Raw genomic sequence first — 19,521 nt, 5'->3', positions numbered from 1 at the left:
CCCCCCCCCCACATTCTGACACAGGGTCTTATGTATTCCAGCTGCCATGAACTCACTATGTCGCTGAGGATGACCCTGAACTCCTGATCCTCCAGCCTCTATCTCTCAAAGGCTGAGATTACAGGTGTGCACCACCAGGCCTGGTTTATGCTGCTCTGGGGATTGAACCCAGGGCTTCATGCACTAGGCAAACACTCTATCAACTGAGCTACATCCCCTAGCCCTTCCTTAAGGACCTTCTGAGAACCTGACTTCCCGTAGGTGGGTGGGAGAGAGAGAAGACATTGGCCATCCCACGTCTCTCTGCAGTCTGCCTGATTTTTTTTTAATTTTTAATTTTATTATGTATTTATTATGTAATAAATGAATGTGGCCAGACAAGTTTCTCCCCTTCCCTCCTCAACCCCGTCTAGACCCAGCAAACAGAAAGGAATGCTCCCTGAGGCTAAAGCAGGGAAAGCCAGTATCTTAGCAGGGTGACATGCTGCGTCACCCGTGGCTGTGTGCATGCTGTCTTGTGGACTCTCACTCACAAGAGAGCAGAGGCTGCTTTTCCTCAGCTGCTGTGGTGCTATCCAGGTATCTTTCACTTTCAGGAAACAGGAATCCAGTTTGAACTGACTTACTAGGAACTGGGGAGTTGGGTGCATGAGGCCTTGGGTTCTAGTCCGAGCACTAAGAAAAAGAGAAGTAGGTTTCATCATTAATATAATTGAAAAATCTACACATAACTTTCTCTGACTTCAGGCATGGCCAGATCCAGGTGCTAAAAGACTGTCTCAGGCCTTGATCTTCTTCCTGGGCAAGTTCTTTGCACACTGTGGCCCTGTCCCCTGCTCAAGGGCTTAAGCTTGGGAACCCAGGAGAAAGCCACCCTCAACAGGAGTTCCAACAGGAGTCCCAGAATCCAATCTCATTGGCTTTGCTTAGGCCAGAACCAATCATTGCAGGCAGCTGGATGGAATATGCTAACTGGTCCTCCCTCCTTAAATCTCAAGGCATCAACCAGTCTCCACCCTGAAGCCCATGATGTGGGGCCACACAAGAGGGCTATGGGGGAGCAGTGATCACCCAAAGTGAAGACAGGCCACTGTCAGTCAGAAAGTGGGAAACGTACTGGGCACAGATATCCAGTGCTAGAGCCAAGGCCCCTTTAAGTGAACTTGGCAGAAACTGTGGTAGAGAAAAATCACCGTTTACCCAGCCTAAGGCAGAAAAGAATAGAAATTGGGGTTGGGATTCAGAGTGAGAGGGCCACGGGGGGGGGGGGGGGGGGGGATGGAAAAATCAGCGGCCTCTGCCTGCTGGGGGCTCCACACACAGGGGCTGAGCCTGCAGCACCACCCTTGGGGTGGAGGGAAGGGCTTAATTCAAAGAGCTGGACCCCAGTAGCCACTGATAGCAATCTCTGGGGTGGCTGCGGAGGCATTTTTTTTTTTTTTGAGGGTGAGGACATCCATCCCAGCTCTAGCATCCCAGGCATAGTAAGGGGGACAGAATTTCGTAACTGCCATGCTGTGTCCTATCTGCCATCCCATGTGAGTCCTGCCAGCTCAAGCCGGCTGCCTGGAGGTCAATCGAACCTGCACCTATTGACATGGCTGAGTTCCACGAGACTGGGAACCAGACCTTGGACACGACTGGGTTCTGCCCCTGTGGAAGGCCCCTTGGCGGGCAGCCAGCAGGCCAACACCCTGCTCCTGTGCCCAGACCTTCCTTATAGAGCTGGGATTCCAGGAGACCACAGATGAGGACCCAGGCCTCCTCTTCTCTGAGAGTTTGCTCTGAGAAGGCCCAAATAAACGGCAGCTTGTGCTCATGGTTCCCGAGGACACAGCCAATGGTGCCTATTCTTAAGGTCCCTGTTCCTGTGGTACACCGATGAGATGCCTGGGGACCAGTGGCTGCTAATCCAGCTGTCAGGATGACAAAGAGCTGAATGGGCCAACGGATACTTTGATAGACTCAGTTTTCTGTTCTCTTCTGCTCCCAACACTTCCCCTACCACATCTCTTTTTCATCAGGTCAACCATTTACCCATGTGCTCAAAGCACACACACACTTTGCCTCATTGATTCTGGAACCCAGATCTGGTCAGAAACCCATCTCTGGAGGCCTTTCTCCAAGTGAGGCTCCCCAGTCACCCTCCTCAGGACCACATGAATGTTTGTGAACTGTTTGGCTATTTAGACCCCATCCAGGCCTAATACATCCACCTCTCTGAGCCCTGAAGGCCGGCACTTTGCATTTTTAAAGGCTGGTGAGGGGGCCCAGCAAGTAAAGGCGCTTGCCATCAACCCTGACGACCTGAGTTTGATCCCTAGGACCCACATGGTGGGAAGAGAGAACAGGCTCTCAGAGTCCTTCAGCCTCCACATGTGTTCCATGACACACACACACACAGAATACATGTAATTTTTTAAAAAGGTTGTGGGGAGTCCCCTCATTTACCCAGACCAGGAAACTTGATGGGGGGGTCGCTGATGCACCCCAGAGCTTAGGAGGGACCTCTGTCATCACAGCGTCTTAGTTGGTTGTCATGTACACAGACACTCACCAGGCAGGGCCCCAACAGGAAAGTCCTGATTCATGAGACTCCGCCCCCTTTGGCCCTTCTATCAGGTAATTCAAAGTCTCCAGGTCTCCAAGTTACTGATTAACCCTGGGTTTCGAGTAAAGTAATAATAATAACTGAAGGGGAGGACGTAAGCTGAGAAGCAAGCTGGACAACCAGGAGAGAAAGATGCCAGACGTCTGCTGTCAGCAGGTACCTGGAGAGAGCAGAGAGGAGGCTGGAGGCGTCTCCACAGGGCCAGAATCCATGCAAGTTCCGGCAGCACCGGTGGACACTCCTTGCGGATGCCCCTGCCCAGAACAGCCTCATCTCAGCAACTCCGTACCCAGAATATCCTGCACTAAGGCCCCCCAGCCTATCTCAGCAGGTGCCACCACCACGACCACCATCATTGCCTTGGGACCCACTGGGCGCCTCAGCATCTCTATGGAGGCTGACCTGGAATGCTTGGTGTGCAGAGAGCCTTACAACTGTGCCCGGTGCCCCAAGCTGCTGAGCTGTCAGCACACCTTCTGTGCCGTGTGCCTGAAGCTTCTGCTCTATGTGCAGGAAGACACCTGGTCCATCCCCTGTCCACTGTGCCGAAAGGTCACCGCTGTCCCAGGAGGTCTTATCTGCAGCCTGCGAGACCAGGAGGCGATGGTGAGGCGGCTGGCCCTGCCATACCCAGAGGTGCGCCTATGTCCCCAGGGGCTAGTGGGTTCTGCCTCTTCAGCAGCGCGGCCAGCCAACTGGACAGGAGAAGATGATCAGGACATAGTGAATGTGAACCGTGTCGCTGCCCGGCGCCTGGCCGTACACCTGCTCTTGTTGGCTCTTCTCATTGTCCTCATCCTGCCTTTCATCTACCCTGGCATCATCCGGTGGGTGCTGGCCATTATCATCGCCCTGGCACTGCTGATGTCCACCTTGTTCTGCTGTCACCCTCACAGCCAGAGCAGCAACTGGCCTTGCCCCAGGACTCTGTTCTGCAGAAAACAAAAGCAAGCCCAGATCACTTCTATTGCCTAAGAGATCCGGATCCCTACAGGACCAGCGCTGCCATGGCTCCCCCTTCCCCAGATCTTATAACCCAAACGGGAAAGGGGCTAAGAGCCTCCCTTCGAAATCACATGCGAACTGGACTTGAATGCCAAAGCCAGACTGGCTGTGTTGGATCAAGGACTCAGTGCGGGGACGATGGGCTTGGACCTGTCTGCCTGCCCTTGTGTAGCATAGCTCAACTTTTAGGGGGGAAAGGGAGGAGACAAATTCCCTGAATGAGTGACTTCACAGGTGGTGGGGTCCCTACCCCTCTTCCTGAGCTCCTGGGTTTTGTATATATCACTCTGGACATATTGGGACACTGGCCTTACTACAAAGCAAATAGAACCAGAGGCTCTTTTGTAATCCTTGTAGCTGGCTGCATTTTCTTGTACGGGTTTTTCTGTTTGGTGTGCCGCGAGGTCTGTGGCTGTTTCTAGGTGTTGTGCATTCTCCTTCCTGGGATGCCGGAGCCCATGCGAGCACTGCTGGGCTTTCTCCAGAGTCACTGACTGTACCCATCCTAAACCCTCCACGGCAAAGGTCTCATCAGGGTTTCCCACAGGGTCCACCCCAGCGTGGGAGAGAAAGAAACCACATGGAGGTGAACTTGTAAAGCTGGGGAGGGGGCATACCCCAGGTTCAGCAGACAGAGTTGGGGAGGCGTGGAGAGGGTGGGTCCAGGAATTGTCCCCAGACTCCTCACTGAGATCATCAGTTGTGTACCATCTGGCCCAACTCATAGAATCTGAGGGTTATAAGGAGACAGAGAGAGAGAGAGAGAGAGAGAGAGAGAGAGAGAGAGAGAGAGAGAGAGAGAGAAAGGGATCCAGCTCTCCATCAGACTCCCAGACCCACATGACCTAACGAAAGCTTTCCAAATGGTACCACCCTCCTTATCACATCTACAGTCCTATTTGCTCCTTTGCCATAAAGATAAGACATCTCGTAAATGCAACGGTCCTCAGCAATGACATCCCCCACCCCTCAGACTCAGCGAGACAGTCACTAGAAAGGTCCCTGGGTCATCTCTTCAAGACCCTTTGAGCTTCCTCTTCACACAGGGAAGCATCTGCCCTCAGAAGTCAGCTCTGGTGGGTTCCAGGTTAAGGGTCTGCCAGGGTGGAAATGGGAGGACAAGAGGTCCAGCATGGGAGCTGGAAGCATGGACTTCTGGCCCATCCATCAACATATGCCTGTGGCGCCTATTAGCATATTGGAAGGTCCTTATGATTAGTGGCGACAGATGTGAAACTCCAGAGGGACTCTCCATTTCCTGAAATAGGAGAATAACAGGCAGACAGGGCACAGTTCATGGTGACAGGACCTTTGTCAGGAGTGATGAGAGGGCTCTGCCACTGGTCAGTAGTCACATGCTGTTGAGCAAGGTCTCTGGCTCTCAGCTTCCTTCCCTTTCCCCAGACTGAGTAAGTCTGAATCAATTAGTCTTAAAAACTCCAGGCTGTCCCAACTGCTCAGGGCATGGCTCAAGCCACAGGTGGATGGAGGGGACAAACTCTTGTGAATGCCTGCAAGGAGGTCACAACAAGGACTCCTGTCTCACTGTGTGGCAGGCTGAGGGTGGAGCTCAGTGGTAAAGTGTTTGCCTGGAATATGTGAAGGCCTGGGTTCCACTCATCCCCAACGCCACGAAATAAATAAGTGCCCAAGTAAACAAAAGTCCATGTGCAGCACACTGTCCTGAAAATCACAGTGCCTCCTTACTTTTCTTAGGAGGTCAGGCAATTCTCAGCGCAGAAAGAGAGTGCTGGGGGTGTGTGCATGGACTCAGGCTCTTATAGTCAGCCAGCGTGGGCCTGAAGAATACCCTTTTCCAGAGGGTGAGCAGATGGAAAGGGCCTTCAAGCATCTCCCCCATTGGCCTTGGGTGTGTGCAGTTTGGGATGGCTGCCAGTCAGACAGCAAAAGGACGTTGTCTCCCCACCTGCTCCTCCAGGCCCATTGTACTTCCTGGAGACAAAATCCACCCCGAAGTCTTCAGTTGATCAAGGAAATACCATTTGTTACCATTTGGTGGGAGCGTGTTTATTCAGCGCTCACAAGATAGCCAGGCGTTCCCCTAACAGCCAAGTTATGGGTCCCTAACAGCCTTGTGAAGTTGAAACCACGGTGCTCCCTCTTGCAGAGGAAGACACTGCCATCAGAAAGGTGGATTTTCCTGCTTAGGGTTGCACAGCCAGTCTATGCCAGAGATCTTTGGGGAATTAGCCCCAAGTTTTGTCTCAACATGAGGCCTCCTTTGTCCACAGAACGACCTGGAGACTGATCGCCACCTATGGGCTTGGGAGAAATGCCGTAGAAAATATGAGACAAACTCCAGGAACCAGAGATTCCGGGACTCAAAGATCAGCATTTTAGAAGGAAGATTGATAAAAACAGGATTGGCCTGCTGCCTCCCCCTCCAGCCTTCCCTGCAGGGAACCCTACTGGGGGGAACACTGGAGTACAGGCTTGAGGTGCATCCTCGTGATCACATGACTAGTGTCCTGAGCCTTGGCTTGTCGTTTCTGGCCCCCAACCGAGGCATCTTTGGGGTCTCTGAGCAAAGGTAGTCTAGCACTACAGTCCTCTGGCCCTTTGAAGCTGACCTGGTCCCATCTTCTGGAACTTCAAAGCTTGGGGACAAGGGTGCAGTCAAGGCCAGTGCTGTCCTGGAGAGGGCAGAGGAATGAGGCAGCGTGACAGGTGAGTGTGAGTGGAAGGGACCAGCCGAGAGGCCCTGGGCTCAGTGCCGGGCTCTGGCCCGCGCTGGAGGAAGTTCCAGAATGTATCTGAGCCTTGGTTTGTCCTCTTGATTATGGGAGGGTGGCTCTAGGTTCACCGAGAGACCTTGCCTTAGAAGAAAAGGGTGGAGAGTGACAGAGCAGAATGCTGATGCCCTCCTCTGACCTAAAATGAAGGTGGGGTTCACCTCAGTGGTACAGCACTGCTTTGAGAGCCTGGGTCCAACCTCCAGTAAAGAAAAGAGAATCCTTGGCATTTGTCCCCAATCTGATACATCATTTTAATGTCTGCAACTCATATCCTGGTGATACACAACACATTTTTAACCAGTCCATGAACACGTGTTGATCGTTCTCAGATCGCACCTGGAGAACACCATCTCCTTCAGGTCTCTGTGGAGAAGGTGGTGTGACGCCCTCAGACTCTGGACGGTCACCCAGCAGGAGAGAACCATCCTTTTTTGTGGATTCTGGGGGATGGAACCTCTGTCCCACTTTCTTATTTTTGAGACACGGTCTCACTAAATTATCCAGGATGACCTTTAACTCACTCTAAAGCCCAGAAAGACCTTGGGCCTGTGATCCCTCTGCCTCAGCCTTGCTAAGTCCCTACAAGTTGCTGTGATTTCAGCCCTTCACCATCAGGCCTGATAATCTGTTTAAACAAAGGCAAATCAGGGCTTAGCTCAGGGTGGCTGCTAACTACACGAAGGACTCAATCTCTGTGTTATTTAGCAAATGTTGTGTGTTAGAAGGGTTTTTGATTGACAGGATAGTTGCAGAGACAGTGGCGGGTTCTTAGCAAAAATCCATGTGCCCGTTGCCCTGGTTTCCAATCTTAACACTGATACATTTGTCAAGATTTTAAAAAATCAATATTGGTATGTGGCTATTGTCTAAAGCAGAGGCTTCATTAATCAGTTTCCTAATTAATGCCTTTATTGTCCCAAAACCCACTAGGGGACCACTTTGTACTGAGTGTAACTTATTTTCTAAAATTACTTTCCATATTGATTTCATTTATCTATTGTTATTCCTTCCTCCATTAGCAAAGGAAGCTGATTTTTTTTAACTTTTAGAATTACATTTATTTACTTATTTATATCAAGACTGTACTACATCAGCCTATGCTGAAATAGGAACAGCAGTTGTCTCACGACTGAAAGCCTGAGAACCTCTTAGTTGCTCAGGCCGAGGCTGGGTACTTCAGCCTGGAACCCTCTGGCCTCGCCTGTCCTGAATTCCTCATAGCCAACAATAGGATCTTTCTAAATTCCGGTTTTTATGGGCGCGCGGGAGGGGGAAGGGGCGGGATAGGCCACCTCCGTGTGGCTATTGCCTGCCCTTAGTGATGCCCAGAATCTCAGCTGGAACCCCTCTGCCCTCCATAACTGATCCTTTTGACCTACAATAACCCGCTAGCTGATCTTGGCCCTGATTGGCCGATAGGGAGATCAGGTGACGGAGGCCCATGGCATTCAGCGGGGTCCTGAGTCACAGGCTCTGGGCTGGAACGTTGCATGTCTGACCTGCCCGCTAGTGTACTATTCCCACTTCCAGCTCCAACCTACCTTCCAGGAGAAAGAGCGACGGCCTTAGGGGTCATTGCTTAGGTCATGGTGACTCATATTCCAACCCTGACCAGGATGGCCGCCTACTTCCCCGCCTGTAAGACTAGGTGTGATGAAAATTCACAGGTTACCAGGGCAACAAGAGCCATCTCCCAAGTGCTGGGGCACCGTCCCTGAGGCTTGGGCACAGAGCAGCGAATGAGGCATGGGAGACTCCCATTTCTGGGCCTTTTAAGTACTAGTGTGGGATACACAGATTGTAACTTGGCAAACAGGAAAACGATCGACTTCACAGTTTTAAGTACTATGGTTAAAATATTACGGGCCTGAATACCTGGTGTGCCAATCCATGGCCTTGGAACAGGACCCGGCACATAGTAGGTGCTCAGCAAATTTTGTTAAATGGCTAAAGCTGAGTGAGTGGTTAGGGAAGTCTCACAGGAATGGGGGTCCCAAAGTGGAGGCCTGGGGGATGTAAGAGCTGCGGGTACAGACTGGCAGGCAGCATTAGAGAAAGTGAAAGAAGAATCCGGAGGCGTGAATGTTGCAAACTTCACAGAGCAGTGTATGCAGGAGAGAGGCTGCTTCTAGGACAGGCTTTTTCAATGTGTGGAGGCACAATTTGGAAACTTCCCTCTTAAGTGTCTGCGCGTAACCCTCTCCTACCAGCCGAGCCCCTGGCGAGCACTTTCTGCAGAGTCCTTCTGCGCCCCGCGTTCTCGCTTCCTGGGGCGCAGATCTGCGGGTCCCTCCCCGAGGCCAGCACCCGGGGTGGTGGCTTTGGTGGCTTAGGTGGCGGTGCGCCCGGCCCAGCCCGGAAGGTCGGAGCTCTGGGGCTGCGCAGGCGGGACCGGCCGAGGCCGGTGTGGGGCGGCTGGGCCTGGGCGAGGACGGGCGGGGATCGCCGGGGCGGGAGCAGCCGGGCCGCCGGAATCCAAGTCGTCGTCCCATGGGCCGCTGCCACCTCCAGGTAAGCCAGCCGGGAGCCGGGAGCGCCCCCCAGACCGCGGCCGCTGCGCTTTCGGACCCGGAAGTGCACTTAGGACTCGAGCGGGGCGGCAGGAGGGGAAACTGATGCCTGTGGAGCACGCGGGCCAGCACAGCCCAAGGCACCAAACCACTCCCCTAAGGATAAGGGGCTGGGCTGGAAGGTTAGAAAGGGTCTTGCCCAAGGTCACTCAGGGTCACTGGACGCCCCCTGCATACTGGGGGCCCCGGGTTCCCGCTCCCGCTCTCCAAGTCCCTAGACTCAATTCCCAGAGGCCTGGGAAGCCCCTGAGTCCGGGAAAGGTCTGGCCCGTCCTACTGTGGCCGGGGCGTGGCTTCTCGCCCGGCGGGTATTTACAGAACTGGGGACATTTCCTGCTACTGACGTGGGAGCAGATTTTACAGAGAAAACGGAGGCTGGGGACAGGGGGGTGAGTTTGGCTAGGACCAGGCAATCGGAGCAAAGAGGATAACAAGAGTGAGCTGGCTCCAGAGTTTGACCCAGGGTTAGATTCAAAGTTGGCCTCCTTGATGTCCTTGTCTTTCCCAGGTGTGGCCTGGAGTAGAAGCAGAGCCTGGCTAAGACTGTGGGTTTGATCCAGAGGCCACTGCTGCCTTGAAGTAGTGGGAACACCAAACCCTTGAGGCTTCCCAGGCCTCCATTCACTCACTATGTATCTATCGAACACCTACCGTGTGTCAGTGTGTACACTGCTTAGGCTCTGAAGACACAGCAGTGAACAGCCTTCCTCGGGAGTACTCTCCAGAGGATGAATCAGCTGGAGACTGGGCAGACCACCGAAATCTTCCCAACTACCCAGATGTGGAGAAAGCAGGGACCCGGGGACCCTTCCTCATAGTTAGAACAGTACTAAACCTTCTGAAGGTCTATGCCTCATTGAAATGCTTCTTCCAGCCTGAGTTTCCCACTTCCCAAAGATCTGGGGAATAGGTTAATGAATCTCCTGGGCCTAACAGATGCCCTCAGTGAACCTAGGAACCTGGCAAATCGTGCTCCTGCCGCTTCCGCTCCCCATCGCCTTGGGTGTCTCCTTGGACCTACGTTTCCTTATATAACACAAAGGGATCATAATTCCTCCTGGAGCTGAAGATACTGTCGGAATGCTTCGTGAACGCAAAAGCACAGTCCAGAGGGTCTTTACCAAGTCAAAAGTAAATTAAATACCAAGTGTGGTGGCGCACGCCTTTAATCCCCGCTCTTGGGAGGCAGAGGCAGGCAGATCTCTGTGAGTTTCAGGCTGGCCTGGTGTACCTAGCGAGTTCGAGAACAGCCAGGGCTATGTAGAGACCCTGTCTAAAAAAAAAGGAGGGGGGATTAAAATATTTGCTTTGAGTGCTGGGGATCAAATACCTCAAGCAAGCAAAGATGACTTTCTTCAGAGGTCTAGCGACTTGATAACCTGTTCTTGCTCTCAGTGGAGAAATCTTAGAAGCAGAGCTGGGGGTGGTTGAGTTCCAGGTGAGGAGGCTGAGGCTCCCTCTGGGGTTGGAAACACAACGCACACCTCACAGTCTGCATTTCCGGTTTGTGCACTCCTACAGACTCACACAGGGTCAGACAGTCCGGTTGTGTTCCTCAGCAAGCCATGGCCTCACGGGAACACCTTGGCTTCATTTACAAAATAATCTGTCTGCAAGCTTGGCAGGGGACTGGAGCAAAGCAGGGCCATGTCTGGCACCCTTGGGACCTTTACAGGCCCAGGCTTCAGTGTGTGGCTGGGAGGACACAACAGAATGGTTTAGGTTGCTGTGACTCTGCCTGTACCTGGATACCATGGGACTGGGAAGGCTAGACCAGAACCTGGGTGGGCAGCTGTGGGACCTGAAGATGGTCCATTACATTAGGCAGTTAATAGTCATCTTACGTGCCTTCAGTAGTTCTTGTTTTCTTGGAGACAAAGTCTCGTGTAGCCCAAGCTGGTCTTGAACTCATTATGTGGCCAAAGACCACCTAGCTCTTCTGGTCATCCTGCCACCACCTCCTGGGTGCTGGGATAAAACATGTGTGCCCTCACACCTGACTTTGTGATGCTAAAAATAGCACACAGTGCTTCAAGCAGGCATGAATAGCACACAGAATGCTTCAAGCACTCTCTCAACTGAGATCCCTGGTCTCTGAGACATTGCTATCCAGCAAAGGTTGGGGGAGCAGAGGAGTGGGGTCCTCCTTGAACCTGGTACAGCAGGCAGAGTTCAGTCTGTTCCATTTGACCTCCCCACACAGGCAGCTGAACCAAGGCCATGGTGCCTCTGCCTAAAACCTGCCCGGCTCCCTGTTTTCTTAGGGTAAAGAGCAAAATCCATGTGTCACGGACTCCAAGGTCCTTCCCCTGTGCCTGCTCTAGCTTAGAGTGCCCACAAACAGTCCCCTGCCTCACCTCTGCGCTGCCCCTTTTCCTGATAAACATCGTGCTCATCAGATTTTAGCCCAGCCCAGCTCTGTGTTCCAAAGGCCCAGGCCACTCTAGTCATGGGATCTGTGTGTCAGAGGTTAAGTCCAGGTGGCAATGAACTCTCATTTCCACCCCACATGTGCTAGGGAGCGCGTGACTTCTAGGATCTGGTCTGAGGCTGCTTGCTAGGTGTTCAGTAGAGAAAGCCATTGGTAGAAAGAACCTTTTGAGAAAGCTGAGGACCTTGTTGGACATAAAACTACATTTCCCTTTGCAAGGATATACTGAAGTCATTTCTCAGCTGTGGAGAGAGGCATTCATCATTCACTCATTCACTGATTCATTGATTCATTCATTCAGCACTGTTTCTGCCAGATGCTATCGCAGGGTACCTCAAGTAACATAACCCAAGTGCCACTTTCTAGTTGGAGAGACATCATCTTGATTCACAGCAGATCTCAACCTAATGCTGTGACCCTTTAATACAGTTCTTCATATTGTGGTGACCAATTATTTCGTTGCTACTTGTATCATAATTGTAATTTTGCTACTGTTAGGAATAATAATGTAAATATCTGATATGTGATCCCTGAGGGGGTCTTGAGTCACAGGTTGAGAACCACTGATCTTGAGCAAACAAATCAAGACAGAAGAGTTACCCAGGGCCGAGGTGATGGGGTTGCCGAGGTGATGAGGTTGCTGAGGTGATGGGGTTGCCGAGGTGATGGGGTTGCCGAGGTGATGGGGTTGCAGTGAACCTAGAGCTCTTATGGGACGTGGGGGAGTGGAGTGGACTGACAGACACACTGATGCCCTGGGCTTCAGCCACTGACTCCCTGACTCTTTTGGCCAGGGAGGCAGGCACATGGAAGAGGTAGAACCCACGTTAGCACTACAAACCCAGAAAGGCTCATGGCAGCTGAGTCCACTTAGTAAAATGACAGAGGAAAAAATATTCTGGGTTATTTTTTTATTTGTATTTTTTCTTTCTTTCTTTCTTTCTTTCTTTCTTTCTTTCTTTATTTATTTATTTATTTATTTATTTAATCTTATTGTATTTTTCAGTTCTTGGAGCCATAGTGTGTGCTAGATAAACACTCTGTCACTGGGCTACATTCCAGCCAGAACTTGGAATCTGAAGTCACATGCACCTAGGGTTCGTGGTGGGACTGCCGCATGCCAGTGATGTGACCCCCACTTTTGGTGAGCATTGGTTTCATCGTGTCAGGTGGGGATAAGGATGGTGTCTTCCTCATAAGGATGCTATGAAGCACAAAGGGTTGTGACAGTCTGCCCCAGGGAATCTTAGCAGAATTTGTTAGCATGATTGCTATATATAAAAGGCCCCACTTGGACATGGGGACACAGACCAAGGGAGGCTGAGTGGCTTCGGTGAGGGGGTTAGTTGCCCCCATGGCCATCTGGGGGAAAGAACATTTCACTGAAGGGACACATAGTGCAAAGGCCATGGTCTTGCAGTGTCTGGGGGGCTTGGGACCAGCAGGACAATGTGGCAACAGCAGAGTGAGGGAGGAGGAAACAGACGGGAGGGTAGTAAGGCCATAGGACCAGATTGCCTATGGCCCTGTCACCTTCGTCAAGGCCTGGACTGGATGAGAAAGGGCTCTTCCAAGGGTTGGAAGCAGAGGAGTGTATGCAGTGTGACTTCTTTGGGATGGTGCTGTCTTCAGGACACATGATGAATGGCGATAAGCGAAGGCAGAAAGACATGGGAGACTAGTGAGGAGGCTCCTCTGTGCCCCCCACGAGAAATGGTGGTGGTGTGTGCCAGGGCCCCAGCAGGGAGAAAGGGAGCAGTGGCAAATGTGGACACAGACCACAAGGGCCTGTCCTGCATGCATCCTCCCTTTCTGTCCCACTCCAGGCTGCTGAAGGGAGGCGATGGTACCTTCCAGGCCCAACATCTCCTCCTTCTGGTATGTAAGGTGGTTGTCCCAGACCCTCTAGGCTCTTCTGTGTTGGAAGTGTTGCTATGGAGATCTCCTAACAAACTTGATTTATCTCTAGCTTCCAGCTAGACTTTGAGGTAGAGGTATAGAGTGATTATTGTGTTGGGGTGGGGGAGAAGCAGGGGGAGCTGGAGTCCTTGCTTCTAGAAGCTTCTTATCTTATGAGTAGGTGAGTGTGTGTGAGAGAGAGAGAGACAGACAGAGACTTAGAGAGAGAGTTTGCAATTATACTCTTAAAGGTTTAAGGAGGCTACTGTGGATCTGTGTTGAAATGGACTTCTGAGATAAATGTTTTTCTTGGCCCTGTGCTTGGGGTTTTCAGTCTCCAGCCCTCCCTAGACACCATAGCCATCTCTCTATTAATTATCTGATTGCCCTGTAGAATCATCTAAAAATTCACTCATGACCAGAACAAGGAGAGAAAAAACACCTCCTTCTGTTCACACGAGCACACACACACACACACACACACACACACACACACACACACACACACACACATTCCTATCATATCTGACCTTGACTTTCACAGACTGCTCACAGCAAGAGCCACAGCTGGAAAAACATTAGTTCATTCTTGTGTGGGGTCTTATAAAGAAAGGCCTGGGCCTGGGCCATGCAGTGTTAGGATGACTTAAAGCATGATATTGACCATGCTTGATGGCCTTTTCCATGCTGGCTTTGGGATTTTCTTCTTCCTCTAAAAAGAAATCACACTGCCTTTTTTTGGGTGCCAGTCAGCAAACGCCCACTGGGTGCTCAGCACTGGTGCTGGCTGGGCACAAGGCTACTATTTATGGAATGCCTGACTCTCAGTCCCACCAGTGACAAAATCACTTGACCAGCATTTTCCTTAGTGGTAGATAATGTGGCTGGTTGGCTAAAAGTCACAATCGTCAAGGATAGGAATGAGGTCTTTCCAGAGCCATCCCTGTCCGGCATGAGTCTGGGTTCACAGCCTCACTGTGGGTGGGGCAGCTCTCAGGCTGTAAAAGTTGTTCCCCTGGCATAGATGTTCTTCTAGATCAAACATGGACCTTGCTTGGAGTCCCTGGATGTCTTTACAATACCTGGACATGATCCCCCGGAGACTCTGGGAAATGGTGCCTACTCCCACCCTCATGACCTCCTGTCCCTAGTACTGCTGGGAAACCCAGGGCCCACAGATGCTGGGACCAGCAGCATGGTTTTCTTGCCACAGGAATCCGGTGTTTCTTAGCATCAGTGTCTCCTCACACGCACTTGAGGATCTCAGTTTAACTTTGGGCTGAGTCCTGATCTTAACCCACGGCAAGGAGTGGAGGCTCCCTGGACCAGTGCACACAGCTCAGGCGGTGCTCCCTCCCCCCCCCCCACAGGTGCCACCACACTCCTTAGGTAGAGGGGAGGGGGGCAGCCCAACCAATCACATAACCCAGAGCTGGAACCCCAGGCTCCTTCATCCCTACACTGTAGATGGCTGAGCATTGCCTCTGGCGTCTGTTTTACTGACCTGCCTGTTGGTCAAGCAATGGAACATTTTGGTGACCTTGGCCCCACTGAGTTGGTTTAGGCTACATGGAGCTGTCGTTCTGACCAAAAACACCCCCTGCCCAAGGAGAAAGTAACAGAACTGTCATTTAATTTATCTTTTTCTAGTCCAGGGAGATGGGATCAGCAGGTATAGGTGCCTACTGCCAATCTTGAGGGCCTGAGTTTGATCCTGGGGTCCTAAACAGTGGAAGGGGAGAACCATCATTTGCTGGTTGTCCTCTGACTTCTACATGTGCACTGTGGCATGTGTGCCTACACACACACACACACACATACACAGAGAGAGAGAGAGACAGAGAGAGAGAGAGAGAGAGAGAGAGAGAGAGAGAGAGAGAGAATGTAATTCTAAGTTAATTGATTTATCTCTTTTCATTACAATAATATCAATAAGCTCATGACAGAATATGCCAGAAAAATAGAACCCAGTAACCACTAGTCCCTTGGCCAAGAGAAAAGGGTCATGAACATTTCCCTTCAGATCTTTTTACTCTGTAAACATTTTGTAAAACGTAACTAGAGGGCTGAAGAGAGGCCCCCTGCTAAGAGCGCTTGCTGCTCTTCCAGAGGACCCAAACTCAGTTCCCAGCACCCACATCAGGTTTCTCACAACTATGTGTAACTCCAGCTCTAGAGATGTGATGCCTCTGGACTTCTCAGGCACCTGGACTTGTGTCACATACCTATATGCAGACACTCCCCCCCCCCCCCGCCCCCGCACATAAAAATAAATAAATAAATAAATAAATTTTTAAAGAATAACTCAAATTACGTATCTGGTAATATGCTAAGTTAACCACCTCTCTAGGAAAAAAAAAAATCAGGATTTGTAGCCTTTGCCAATTCCTGTGGTGTAAATGCCCTCACTGTCAGTTCCAGGCTAACAGCAGCACTGGACACAGAGCTGGGAAGAAAACTGATGCCCACGGGCCAGCCTGAGCCAGCTTCACCCCCACGTCTGATGGTTCCATAATTAATTCAATGAGGTTCCCAAAGATTCAAAGGTTTCCGTCAGGATCACTTGGCCCTCCTGTTGGAGCCTGTGGCAGCTCAGGGCATCATGTTGGGCATGAGGGGTGGAGGAAGTCTGTTCACCCCACAGTAGCCAAGAAGCAGAGAGTTAGGAAATGGTGGAGCTGGTGCACCCCAATGACATCACTTTCTTCCACTGGGCTCCCCCTCTTAAAGATTGCCCTGTCACCCCACCTTCAAACACTATAGCAGACCGAACACCAAGCCCTCTCTCTCCACTTGGACATGTGAGGGGGGATTTATAAACTGCAGCAATATTCTAAATTTTAAATCTCTTTTTTTTCTGATCTTAAAATCAATATTCACCCATTATTAAGAATTCACAAAACACAAACATAAAAGAAAAATATGAAAATTACCCTGAATTCAGCCTCTATCTCTGTGGAGTGGGCCATGGTCAGCTCCTGTCACAGGTTTCAGTAGCTCCCTTTCCATGTATACACACACACACACACACACACACACACACACACACACGCACGCACGCACGCACGCACGCACGCACGCATATGGCACCTTCTAGAAAGTTCAAAGGAGTTTATGGCAGAAAACAGTAGAAATACACTCACATCCCTGACAGTTTACCTCTCAGGAATGATTTTGGAAAATGCCCTTATCATGTTTTTTCTCTCTGCATGTTTTTATGTGATTAGATTCAATTTAAATCTCCTCAGTTTTAGGGATTCTTGTGCACCGATGAAGTATTTAAAACTTGGTTAGCTTTTAAAAAGGCAAAAAGTAATATTCTTTGCTGGATGTGTGTGCTGGCTAGTTTTATGTCGACTTGACTCAAGCTGGGGTCATCTGAGAGGAGGGAACATTCGTTGAGAAAATGCCTCCATAAGATCAGGCTCTGGGCAAGCCTGTAGAGCATTTTCTTAATTAGTGATTGACGGGGGAGGGCCCAGTCCATTGTGAGTATGAGCACCCCTGAACTGATGGTCCTGGGTTCTGTAGGAAAGCAGGCTGAGCAAGCCAGTAAACAGCTCCCCTCCATGGCCTCTGCATCAACTACTGCCTCCAGGTTCCTGCCAAGCTTGAGTTTCTGCCCTACCTGCATTCCATGATGAACAGTGAAATGGAATTGTGAGTGGAATAAACCCCTTCCTCTCCAAGTTGCTTTTGGTCATGGTGTTTCATCACAGCAACAGAAAACATTGACTAAGACAGAAATTGGTACCAGGAGTGGGTCATTGCTGTGACAGACCTGACCATGTCTTGGGGGGATTGTGGAAGGACTTGGAACTTTGGACTAGAAAAGCCATCAAGTGCTCTAACCTTGGTGAGCTGTCCTGTGGGATCTTGGAAAACAACAATATTGGGAGAAATGTAGACAATGAAGACCTGGCTTCTGAAGTTCCAGAGGGAAGTTTGAGGGTCCCTTAAAGACTTGATCGCTGGGCTGTGGTGGCACACACCTTTAATCCCAGCACTTGGGAGGCAGAGCCAGGCGGATCTCTGTGAGTTCAAGGCCAGCCTGGTCTACAGTGTGAGATCCGGGACAGGCACCAAAACAACACAGAGAAACTCTGTCTCGAGAAAAAAAAAAAAAAAAGATCAAAGCCATTGCATATTTTGAAATAAGAATCTGTGGTTCTGGTCAGCTGGGGCTGAAGAATCAGCTGTGGTTAGCAAGAGACCAGAACCACTAAAGTGAAAACCTTTACTTTGCTGAGATAATTGATGCTGGTCAGCTGGAGCTGAGAAATTATTGGTGACTAAGACAAGACCAGCATCACTGAGGTGCAATCTTCTGGGAAGTGTTTCCTGAGAGTCAGCATACAGAAGCTGTGGTTCAGAGGCAGTCAAAGTTGTACCTTGTGCTGGTAGCTGAACAGGGTCATGTATCAAAGTCTCCCACAGTACTGGTTTTGAAGGCATGCAGGGGTGATGGAGAACAGCTGGGGCTTGGCACTGTGAGAGGCCAGGAGCGGCCATTGGTGCAGGTGCAGCCAGAGTAACAGTTGAAGGCCCAAGGTTGAAGGGGTCATGGAGAGAAGTTGAGGTTTTGGCACCATAAAGAGAGCCCAGGAAAGGCTATTGGAATGCAGCCCCAGTTGCTATAGAAGATTCCAGCATTTTGGAGATGCCAGTACCATGTTACACAATGACTTTTTAAATAGGAGAAGAAAAAAAAAAGAAAAAGAACAAAGTACAAGAAGAACACTCCCTGCTTTCAAGGCTTCTAAAGCTACATGAAGGCACAAAAGATAGACAAACAGATCGCCAGACAAAGCAGAGACACAAGACACCCAGACATACGGACAATGATTCCCAACAAAGGTGTAAAGGCATAGTAACTCATGTCTGTAATCTTAGCAGTCAGGAGACCTGGGAGGCAGAGGCAGGTGGATCTCTGTGAGTTTGGGTCCAGCCTGATCTACATAATGAGTCCCAGGCCAGTCAGGGATACATAGTGAGTGTCTATCTTATAAAAAGATCTGGATAGCCTATGCAACTTAGTGGACTCTGTGTGTGCATGCGTGCATGCGTGTGTATGGGAAAGAAAGGGTTGTAGCTCATTGGTAGAGCCCTTGCCTAGCACATGTGTGAGGCAATGTTGAAACAAATGGACAGACTGGAGTCCAAATTGTTTGACATTTGGGGGTGCCCTGGTTCAGAACCATCCCTGAGTGATCTCATGCACAGCCCCATCTCCCTTTCCATCTGAGGTCCAGTTAGGGTGTGGAAAGTTTCCCATCTAACCTCAGCTCATTAACTTGTTCACAAACAGGTGTTTTCTGAGCAGCTGCTCTGCTGGATGCTTCATGGACCCAGCAAGCTGCCGTACAGAGAGATAATTCCTGCCTGTGGTGACCAGGCTAACCCAGGGACCAAGTGTAGCCACAGCCCAAGGCACAGGGACATCTGTGAGATGGTCCGAGCTGTGCCTGGCACTCTGAGGCTGCCTGCTGCTGTGCTGGGACAGGCACCTGAGTGAGTCAAGGGGCACAGCCCAGGCTGACTGCCCCTTCTCCCACCTGCTCCAGGTTCCACACCCTCTGGACCCATGGCTGGTTTTTCTCGTTTGGTCTCTAGAGCAATTTGCATATTTCCTTGAAGAACCCTCTGAAGCCGAACAGCCTGTCCTGGGACTGAGAGAAAGGGACGCCCACGTTGGTTCTCCAGACCTGGGTAAGGACCCTGGGGCTTTCCTTTGCTGCATTTCTTTAAAGTCTCTCTCTCTCTCTAGCCTAGAGTCCCCACGAGGGGAGCCATTGTCTGTCTGTCTTGGCACAGTCCCCCTGTGTCCCCACCAGACAGCCTGGTGTCTGGCACCTGGTAAGTGCCAGTACATGCTTCTTAAATCTTACATGCTGGTTAGTTTGTAGTGGGGATGGACACTTAAGACTGACTTGGGCCCCAAGAAACAGCCTCTTTATGTTCTCTACATGCTCCTAGTGGATTCTTTTGACTTTTGTTTCAAAGAGATGTCGAATGTAAAGGAAGTTACAGAACTAATACTGGAAACTCCTGTGTTCCCTCACCCCCTCCCTGGGTGGCCACTGGCTTTGAACACGAGAAAAGCCTTCCCTGGACCAGTGGGCCCTGCATGGTCACCATGACAACTACCCCCAGTATCTCATGAGTTGGACCGTCCTCCATGCCCATTGTCAGAGCCCTGGCTTCCCTGGAGAATCTCTTTGATGCTTCAAAATCCTGTCTCTCTTCTGC

The 19,521-nt window shown here is 50.8% G+C and overlaps 2 protein-coding genes across 9 annotated transcripts in view; both read left to right on the top strand.

Annotated features, from left to right (window-relative positions):
• The first annotated feature begins 2,588 nt into the window (after window positions 1–2,588).
• Window positions 2,589–3,879, top strand: Rnf186 (ring finger protein 186). Its single transcript, XM_052718491.1, has one exon. It carries the CDS (start codon window positions 2,744–2,746, stop codon window positions 3,584–3,586), a length of 843 nt encoding a protein of 280 aa, XP_052574451.1. The 5' UTR covers window positions 2,589–2,743; the 3' UTR covers window positions 3,587–3,879.
• A 4,561-nt stretch (window positions 3,880–8,440) lies between these two features.
• The window catches only part of Tmco4 (transmembrane and coiled-coil domains 4), an 82,714-nt gene continuing 71,633 nt past the window's right edge, over window positions 8,441–19,521 (top strand). The window contains exons 1-3 of one of the 8 annotated variants that reach the window (XM_052715246.1): window positions 8,441–8,883; window positions 12,380–12,517; window positions 18,886–18,981. In XM_052715246.1, coding sequence (XP_052571206.1) covers window positions 12,460–12,517; window positions 18,886–18,981 — 154 coding nt within the window. In that variant the 5' untranslated portion in view covers window positions 8,441–8,883; window positions 12,380–12,459. Of the gene's footprint in view, window positions 8,884–12,379; window positions 12,518–18,836; window positions 18,982–19,521 lie in introns of those variants that run through there. The other 7 variants (XR_008213530.1, XR_008213529.1, XM_052715245.1 and 4 more) reach the window with 7 other exon arrangements.

The sequence above is a fragment of the Peromyscus californicus genome, unplaced genomic scaffold (genome assembly GCF_007827085.1).
Source record: "Peromyscus californicus insignis strain IS unplaced genomic scaffold, ASM782708v3 Scaffold_5__1_contigs__length_169319896, whole genome shotgun sequence".
Classification (NCBI taxonomy): Eukaryota; Metazoa; Chordata; class Mammalia; order Rodentia; family Cricetidae; genus Peromyscus; species Peromyscus californicus.
The sequence above is the reverse complement of the archived record's forward strand: the minus strand, read 5'-3'. Positions and strand labels throughout refer to the sequence as shown.

Excerpts from the sequence above, each read along its gene's own strand:
- Rnf186 (XM_052718491.1), top strand. The coding sequence starts at position 2,744 with ATGCCAGACGTCTGCTGTCAGCAGGTACCTGGAGAGAGCAGAGAGGAG.